The sequence below is a fragment of the Calonectris borealis genome, chromosome 11 (genome assembly GCF_964195595.1).
Source record: "Calonectris borealis chromosome 11, bCalBor7.hap1.2, whole genome shotgun sequence".
NCBI lineage: Eukaryota > Metazoa > Chordata > Aves > Procellariiformes > Procellariidae > Calonectris > Calonectris borealis.
This window is the reverse complement of record NC_134322.1, coordinates 4,662,162-4,671,674: the sequence shown is the minus strand read 5'-3', so window position 1 is coordinate 4,671,674 and position 9,513 is coordinate 4,662,162. Positions and strand designations below refer to the sequence as shown.

Here is a 9,513-nt window from a genome sequence, read left to right as displayed (position 1 = left end):
ACAGCTTCAGAGATCAGCTTTCAGATCTGAGAGAGCAGCACATTTTAGAAGCACTGCACAGAATTTGATGACACAAGCCTGGGAGATCGTGATGGCATCGGTCAAGAACAAAAAAATCAGACTGAGAATGAATGAGTGTGACGATTGCAGGCTACGCAAGACAGTAAAGAGAGAAGCCTGAGTGACTGCTTTAGGAGGAAAGACACAAGATAAAGTGATGTGTGAACGCTCAAATCACATTAGAAATTCTTCTGGATATCATAAAGCTATAAGGTAACTGGCACTTACATCTATATAGCTGGTACGAACCTGTACGGTCCTGGAACAAGCAAGAAAAATGTAATATCGTTGAGGTGACTGAGGATGTTTGTTTGTCTTGGCAAAGAACAGCTCACCTCATTCTACAGACTCTTCTGCCAATTGAAAAGCAGTCTGGAGGGAATCATATATATTCCTCTATTATCAGTAGGGAGAAGACATTTTAAATATTGCTAGCAGGAACCCTCTCACTCAGAAAACAAGAGAGAGATTTTAAAAATACTCTTTCAAATCCTCAGTTTTGAAACTCCCCACTGAAATATTGACAGCCCCAGTACGTTATATATATTGTTAACATCTTTAATAAGTTCAGTGATCCTAAACTGCTCCTGCAGTTTACGTTGAATCCATGTGTATAGTATGTTTTATAATCACTGAAGGCACACCCCAAGAGCTCATTTTGTTTCCGTGACACAGCAGAACCAAAGACATCTTAGCATTGCTCTGATCTCTGTAGTCCTTTTGTTGCTGTGGACAGAAAAGAAGCAACAGACAAAAGTTTGCTCTCAAAAATATCAGAGTGCGGTAATCTTACCTCCTCCCTGTTACTGTCTCAAAAAAATCCCCAACCAAGAAACCAAAAACATTACGACATATGTGTAAAGAAACAGATTAAGTATCCTGGCTCTGTTAAGAGCAGGTCTCCCAAGAAAAAAAGCTTCATCTTTCCCATCTGTACTTTAGTGGAAGAAGGCAGGAACACAGTTTCTATCCTGGTTGATGACTTAATATCCTGGAGAACATTTGGTTTGACACATCACTGAATTCCCTCTGAGGAACGTGCTGCTAACTGTGCTCATATTCAGCTTTTACTTTGGTCTGAAGTATGCTTAACTTCTAATTTCTCAGCTATTTATAATGTGGACCGAAGCGACATTAAGAAGTGTGATGTTTTTAAAACCGTGGTGGTACACAAGCAGGCCACTTCCTGGAATTTAACATTCAGCTGAGAAAAACAGACAAGTACTATCAACCACAGTAAGAAATCATATGTGCAGTATAATATGATAAATATGGAGGATGCTGAATTTTGAAGGGTAAATTATTTAATCTCAAATTATTTCAACAAAATCCAATCTATTTATTTGAACAAACAACTCCGAAAAGACTGCAAGTGGCAAGTAAGATTGAGCAAGTATGCTTGTCAAAATCAATTATTGCCTTTCGAGTGCAGGAAAATGACAAATGAGCAATTAAGGACTGCTATTCTTTATTTAGAACTGAAAAAGAGAGAAATGAGTCTGCAAGAAAAAATCTTGAGCTTTTTCTGCATGTTGCTTTGCTTCAAGCAAAAGTTCTGTGAATATCTAGAAGAGAAGAAATGCCTTCTGCAAGGTATCCTCTACATTCAGCTTCTTGGTTCCCCTGCAGACCTGCTACGTGAATCTTGTTAAGACAAGTTTATGTTAATTAGTCTGTGGGAACTAGAAAGAGGATTTCTGCAGCTGGGATTCCTTTTTTAGGCAGCTGGTAGGGCTAATCTTCAGCAAAGAAGAACTTTTAGTACCCAGTAATGTTAAATATTCTGAGTATGAGGAAATTTGCTGTCTTTAGATTACTGATATAACACAAACAAGACATTCCCTAGGATAGGATTTATGTATTGGGTCATTTCAGTATGTGTGAATACATGTAAAACCAAAATCAGGTGAACAGCATGTGGCTAAATTGAGCTTCCATAATTCCCTTACCTGTTTCAACAGGCCAGCTGTCATGGGTAAAAATGGTCGCGATGGGCAGGTTGGGGGTGTGGGCAGGATTGCCTAAGGGCTTCCAGTCTGCTGTTAACAAAGAAATAAAAGATAGCGTTAGTTACACCAAAATTTGGCTGGGAAGATGGTCTCCGGCCGCCACAACTTTTACCTGCAAATAAGGTTCTCCTTCAGAAGCTGTTAAGCAGGGATAAGTGTTGTTAACACCGGGAACTGTGTAAACACCTGGGAAGGTAAGCTGAGCCTACATATTGCCCCAAGGAGAGCCACTGGGAGGGAAGGACGCGCCCCATCCCCACCACCAGCCAGGCCCTCACACCCATCCCCAGGCCACAGAAGGAGGCAGACCGGGCGCTGAGGTGGGGCGCCCTCCCATTGGCTGACAGGGGAGGGGACATAAGGCTGGGAGAGAGGGGAACTTGTGATTGGATGGTGGGCGGTGGGATGCCTTGTGATTGGGTGAGAGGTGGGTGTGGGGGTGAGGGGGCGGTGTTGTGGCGGGAGGCGAGGCAGGGCGGTGCTGCGGTCGGGCGGCGTCTCGCGAGAGTCGTGTGGCGGCAGCGGTCTCGCGCGGCTGCGGCCCGCTTCGCCCCCGGAGCCGAGCCGAGCCGAGCCGATCCCCGCTCCGGCGACACCGGTGCCGGTGAGTGACTCTCCCCGCGGCGGGAGGGCGGGCGGGGAGCGGGGCAGGGCGCGTCGGGTTCTGGTTGTGTGTGGGTGGGTGCCTCCGCTGCTCTGCCCCCTGCTGTCTGCCCACTGGACCGCGCGGGCACGGCGCCTTCTCCATGAGGGGGTGTGAGCCTTCGCTGGCCCCCCGGGCCGAGGCCCTTTCCTCCTTGCTCCTCTCCGGCCCCCCTTCAGCCGCGGGGGCGGCCTCCCGCCGCCTCCTCAGCCCTCACAGGCCTCCGCTTGTGGCGGCCCCCACACGCGCAGCCGGGACAGGCCGGTTCCTTCGCACCCACCCGTGACAGACCGGCCTCCCCCGGTTCCCGGGGCACAAGGAGCAGCGAGCAGGGCGGCTTCGTGCAGCCCCACCTCATAGCCTCCTTCTCTTGTACCCTGCGGCTCCTACAAGTTTTCATCCGCCCGTGTGCGCTCTTTTCCCCCCAGGCAATCTTACTGGGCTGGAGGCGGCCCGCAGGTCTGGGGGTCTCCTGAGCCTCCCGGTGTCACCCCTTCGCCTAGGCTTCTCTCCCTGTCGTGTGCTCAGTGCGGGTCTCTTTCTGTCTTCTCCATCCTCTGGGAAACGGCGGTTCTCTCCCCTGAATGACCTGACCCCTCACAGGGCCATCATCACTGGGTATTATCTGTCCTCATCCTACCTTTTTGCCTTCCTTAAAGACCGTGATTGTGTCTGATCCTTTTTGGTAGTGCCGTGTCTCATCTCTGGAAAAAGATTATTTGGAGAGAAAAAGTTTGGCTGGTGGTGGAAGGGATAGGAGGGTTTTCCATTGAAGTAAGAGCCAAAATAGAGTAGGTTATGACTGGACTTTGCATCTGTGGGCTTGCATGTCTGTGTATTCAATGTGGTCCAGTTGGTATATGGAGTCACAACTCTGAAGAGAAGTCCACAAGTGCAGAACACCTAAAAAGCGTCTCTGGAAAAATTGGAAGGTTATTGGATGTTTATGTATGTGTTTTGTGACTTTACAGCTTTTCAGTTAAAAAAAATATTTCAGGGAAAGATGAACTTTCCTTTACCATTTCTTGTATTGTAGCAGTTAGTGCTCAAATACTTTCAGACTATGCACATTAAAAATTCTGATGCTTTTCCTTGAATTGTTTTAATGCTGATCACAGATGTGGAGTTTGGAATTGTAGTGGCTTAATTTTCTTTATCTGTTGAACTAAGGGAACTTTAAAGCTGCTAGTGCCAAGGGCCAGCAGTGTGTGTACCCTGTCTCCTGAAGATAGCTAATGAAGGCAACTGTTATAGTGATGGTTCTTCTCATACAAATACTGTTTAACCAAAGTTGGACTGATACTTTCTAATCTTATATAGGATTCTCAACAGGGTGATCATTTGCCTTTAGAACTGATCTTAGCGTGGCTTGAATTGGGGATAACTCAGCACTAGAAATGGTGTGCAGGATATTACACCTGAGTTGTGATTAGTAGTGCTTACAGGACTCTAAGAAAATAAATGCTGTATTCTTCCAGAAGGACGTAGGTCGCTGGTAAAAGCTGCTTATCTGCATATCAAGGAAATTACTGAAACTGATAAAGTAGTTTGATTTACATGTATGGTCCAGTTGTCAGTCTTCAGCCAGGTCAGGAGTTTTGTTTACAACGACTACTGTATAATCAGACAGGATTCTTGATCGTAACCCAGTACCTTCACTTCCAATATCTGTTATGATTAGAAATCTCTCCTTCAGTAAAGGAATGAACTAAAATAGAAGATGTTACTGGTGGAAAGCACTTAGGATTCCTTGCCTTTCGTTAATGGAAATTAATTTATACATGCGAGTCTGTAGCAAACTGGTAACTTTAAATAGTCTGGATTTATTACGTTCTCCTGACTTTGGAGACAATTGAAAAGATGTAGCATTGCTGTTGTTATCTAAATCTAGACAACATAATAATGACTACAATTTTGGTTATACCTGAAAAACAAGCTAAATAAAGTCTGGTTCCAGATACAAGTTAATTTTTAATCTGTATTCATGCTTTTGTTTTCTGGATTTGAAATTGTCAGTTAAAGCTTGATATTTAGTTCTTTCTGGTTTTATTTTTAGGAAACAGAGCTGAAAATCTGCTGTCACATTTAGCTTTTTATAAATTTTCTTGTTTTAAGTTTCTGATTTCTCATATATTGGTTTATTATTTTGAAATGCCTTAACTGGCTGTCCGTCACCAATATCTCTTCCAACTGATAAAATAAATTCTTCCAATATTTTTGTATGGGAAAGCTTAACAAACTTTCATTGCCTTTTGCCATTCTGGATTAAAAGCTACATGAAAACATTTTAGTCATCAGAAGATAAGAAGTCCTCTAATAAATTGTGCATTTTTCTTATGATCTGTGGTTTCTTCTTTTAGCACCCTTCACAGCATAGATATAGACATTAATAATGGTCAGTAGAGAGAAGTTTCTTTTTTTTTTTCTTGTGGAGGTAACTTTGACAAAATTATCTGAAAGGTCCATGGGAAATGGATGAAAAAAAGCATTATGTATACCTTAAGATCTTGTTAATGCTGGTCTCAATACACGCTAAAACTTCATCCAGAAAATAGTCAAAGATTTGCTTCTAACATATCTTATGGTGTGGATGTTCTGGGTATTTTATTTATGTATTAACTGGAACAAGTGTGTTTAGATAAATTATCAGATAATATGTAATAACTAACTCTTTCCGCAAAAGAATGCATGGCATACACCTTGATAATCCATTTTTTTTGCTCTTTTTGTCCCCTAGAAATGGGTCTGCCTTCAGAAGATGCAATGCACTAGATGTGGTGCTTGGAACAGGATTAGTCATGGCATCAGAACTATGTAAAACAATCTCTGAGGCAAAGCTGGAAAGGCACAAGAACTTGTTCTTAAATTATCGAAATCTCCATCACTTTCCTTTGGAGTTACTGAAAGATGAGGGGCTGCAGTACTTGGAGAGACTTTATATGAAAAGAAATTCCCTGACCACATTGGTACGACAACCTCTTTATTGTAATGTTTACTGTCTGTATGTGTAGGAATTCTGATTTTTGGAACAGAAAAAACAAGATAATTTAAAAAAAATAATAATCTTATAGCAAATCTGATCCTGAATGATGTCATCTATTGTGAAATATGAGTATTTGGTTGTATTATGTTTGAACTTGCATAGGTAATGTAGAGTATAATAAATGGAAGTTTATGATGTTTTATGGTTACCCTTTTGAAGCTCTGTGAAGATCTGCTGGGGCTTTTCTTGTGAGGTTTGTTGTTTGGGGTTTATTTAACTGCTATAAGTTTTGCTCACGTCAGTGGTCAGGCCTTTCTACTGTTGGATGATACTATGCAAGTCTAGTCTACATTCCTTCATTAGACTAAACAACTCTTACCTTGGTGTGTGCCTTATTTTAAAGGCATCGTCAATCCCAGGGTCTAATTCAAAGCTTGCTGTTAAGGTGTCAACGAAAACTTGTGTCTATGGGCTGCTGTTGATAGGATAACAAATAGTTAATTTCAGGGTTGTGGGATTTTCTGTTGTGGGGTTTTTTGTTTTGTTGTTTTTCCCTGAACCCAACAAATTCTCACCATGAATGAATGTTGTGACCTCAGAATTCAGTGTGGGGTAGTTAAATAACTGTGTGAGATATTCTGAGCTGGTAAGACTCTCTACAGAGTGTCAAAACTTGCCACTGTCAATAGGCTCAAGTCTCCAAGTAATTCAGTTTTCTTTTTTTTTTCTTGAGGTCTTCCATGGTGTGATAGGTAAAATAATAGCCAGGGCAGAGGAGCTGGAGGGCCAAACTACTTAAAATTCGCCAAAAGTATATGTTTTTCAGTGCTTCCTAGAAAAAGTCCAGTAGTCCAGTTCAAGTAATAGTGTTTAAAGCTTTGACAATGCTACATTAGAAATCCTCTGTAAAGGTTTCACTTCATCGGCCAAAAGCTGAAAGGATTCTGAAGATTTTATCCCTTTTCTTCATCTTGATTGAGTCACTTAAGTTTGCATGTACTGTAAAGTACTATTTTGGCACTTTTTGGTTTTGGGCATGTCCTTTGCTTAATAATTTAACGGGAGGGTAGCATTCATGGTTACAAATTAAAGCTGCTTTAAAAATTAACCGAAGACTGTAAACAGTTCTGCTTTGACACTTTGTGAAATTCAGTGATTATTTAGTGGTGTAAGGTTCATGAAGTTTGCACTGCTCGAAAGATGAAATAATAGTAAGGAGAGTTTTGCATGTCACTTCTCTGTGTGTATGTGTTGGAGCCTGGTTTTGTTTTTCTTAAAGCAATTGTAAAATAGAAACCAAAACAAAGTCTCGCAAGTAACAGTTTAGTTCTGTTTTCCTCTCAGTATCTGTTAATAGTACCAGCCAATAGATGTGTAAGATGGCATAAGAGTAATTACCCATGGTTACTGTCAACAGAAGATGTATCAAGTTGGGGAGGCAGCTCTTGACCAATGCTGTTCGGTATTGTAATTGAGGCCTGGGATAAAGGAGCTGAAACAATACTTAAAATGTAAATCATACCTAGGCAAAATGACTTGCAAACAGCGTGAAGTAGAGCATTAAGATTCAAAATGGTCAGGATAACTTGCTTATAATATGACTTGGTGGAATCTCATTCAAGTGCATAGCACTATAGCTAGAAACTAGGCAAACAAAATTAGGTCTCATTCACAAAGCATCTGTTCAGCAGAATAGATGTTGGAAGTTGTAGTGGACCAAAATAGATCAAGTCAGCAGCGTGTTTTAAAAAAGGTAGATGGAACATAGAAAGTTTCACAATCTCCATTAAAAGCAGAAGGAAATAATTGTTGGATACTGTTAAAGCATAAGCTGGAGCAAAGATTGAGTCTGGAGTTTCATACTTATTAACAACCTAGGTAAATTCGAAAGAACTTAGAAAGCAGCAACAACGGATTTTTAGAGAACATGCCCTATGAGAGAAGGTTGAGAGATTTAGGTTAATTCTTCTGGCAAAAAGAGAAGGCAGAGAGGAAAAAAATAGAAGAGGAGGAATGGGGGAGAGCAGAAATCATCAGTATTTTTACAAAGCAGTATTTTCATAATGAATTTTTTTTATGTCCACTGCTGGTAGGACACATGATACTCTAAATTTCAGTAAAGAAGTACAAAGTTAGTTACGTTGCAGGGCGGCGGGGCCAGGAGGGAAATCTCATCTGAGAATAGTTGAAAACAAATAGGTTTTTGAAGGAAAACGTCTCTTTCAGTCTTGTGCTCTTCCGATTTTATGCAGGATGATGAGCATTAGCTCATCAATAAATACTTTAAATTGCATATGGATTATTAGCAATCATCAAAACTAAATCTGCACATATTTCTTTAAAGTAAGGTGGTACTTTTGTCCCACCAGTTCATTCCTTCAGGGTTCTGAAAAACGTTGACTAAATCAGTCTTTGTTCTTCTTTGCTCTTCTAAAATGACTCTAGTCCTTGACAGATGGCTTCTGTGAAAACGTTTGGAATAGTTACGCTGACAGAATTTACATATACCTTGCCTAAGAATAATTTCATTTTTTGTCTTCGTTGGCAAGATGGAAATGATAGAGGTCTATGACATAATGAATGGATCAAGAAGCTATATAGCATATCTGTATCCCAGCATCAAGTCTTCCAACTTCTCCTCAGTTAATGTTTGACTGGTAACATTAGCCTTCCAGTAATCCTATTTCCCCATCTATTAAAAGGAAATACGAGTTTGCCTTGATGGCACTGTCAGAAGCATGATCTAGCCATATCAAAGAACAATTGTTCTTAATTTACTAACTCAGAATATGCAATGCTGTCCTGTTCAGACAGATCAGCAGGTTCACTTTTTGAAAAATGTCCAGTGGGTGTGAGGGCGAGGCAAGCTTTACTAAACTGGTGGCAGAAATGATGATTCATTTATCATCGTTTGCTGTCATGTCACCAATAGAGACCAGAGTTAGTTTTACCTCTCAATTCATGGATCATGAATAGGTTCTTTTTAATCTTAATTTCATTGTAGGATGTTGTATTGAGCAACTTTGACTCAGACCCATTGTTATTGTGGTACTCAAGAAGATAAGCAGAATTTCTATTATAGACTTGCTAAATGTTAAATTGTCTCTCTCCTGAGTTTGTTAAAACCTGCAGCAGTTAAAGTGAGAATAAGAGTATAACCTTCATGTATAATGTGAAAATAATTTGTGATTCAGGTTAGTTTCCTTGTTCTAATACAGGGTTTAGGATGACAGTGAATTTTTTTTCACATTCCCTCTTCATTTTTTTAAATTAAAGCTTGAATTTTTTGTGCTTGAACATGTTGCAGCCTTTGCATATTTTCCCAGCTTAAGCTTTTCTCTTTCACCAAATAAAATGCTGTGCCGAGAAGATAAATGTACTGTAGCAAACCTTCCAGTAGATGGCAACAACTGATTAGTTATAGCCTGTTTCTTGGGTCTTGACGTCAACGGATTCGTTTATTAAGCCATCATTTGCTGCTCCATAGTTAAAAACAAACTATTTTTTGTACTCAGATCTAGGATGTGGCATGTTTGCCACTGAAGAATATTTTTCAGGTTAGCATATTTCTTCATAATAAATTTATAAACACAAAGTTAAGTATTTTAGATAATAATATACCTTAAATTGACATGACAGTGAAAATTGCTAGGTTTTTTTAACAGGAAATTGACCATGTGATCGAGCTGCTTTTAAAATTTATTTGTTTCTGCATATATGTGTATTGTAAAAACTTTCTTTCAATAAAACATATCTATGTTTAAAGTAGATTTCTTAAGCAATAAAACTGTCTTAACCTTGAATAACTTGAGTATGGT

General features: G+C 40.2%; 1 protein-coding gene and 1 long non-coding RNA gene across 3 annotated transcripts in view; one reads left to right on the top strand and one right to left on the bottom strand.

Annotated features, from left to right (window-relative positions):
* Nucleotides 1–459: 459 nt before the first annotated feature.
* LOC142086623 (uncharacterized) lies at nucleotides 460–2,379 on the bottom strand. Its single transcript, XR_012675199.1, has 3 exons — nucleotides 2,182–2,379; nucleotides 2,010–2,099; nucleotides 460–786 (listed from the first exon to the last, which is right to left on the bottom strand). It is a non-coding gene; the product is annotated as an uncharacterized LOC142086623 (long non-coding RNA).
* Nucleotides 2,380–2,547: 168 nt separating this feature from the next.
* LRRC28 (leucine rich repeat containing 28) overlaps nucleotides 2,548–9,513 on the top strand; it is an 89,542-nt gene continuing 82,576 nt past the window's right edge. For both annotated transcript variants that reach the window (XM_075159840.1, XM_075159839.1), the window contains exons 1-2: nucleotides 2,548–2,673; nucleotides 5,450–5,678. In XM_075159840.1, the coding sequence (XP_075015941.1) occupies nucleotides 5,511–5,678 (168 nt within the window). In that variant the 5' untranslated portion in view covers nucleotides 2,548–2,673; nucleotides 5,450–5,510. The remainder of the gene's footprint in view (nucleotides 2,674–5,449; nucleotides 5,679–9,513) is intronic.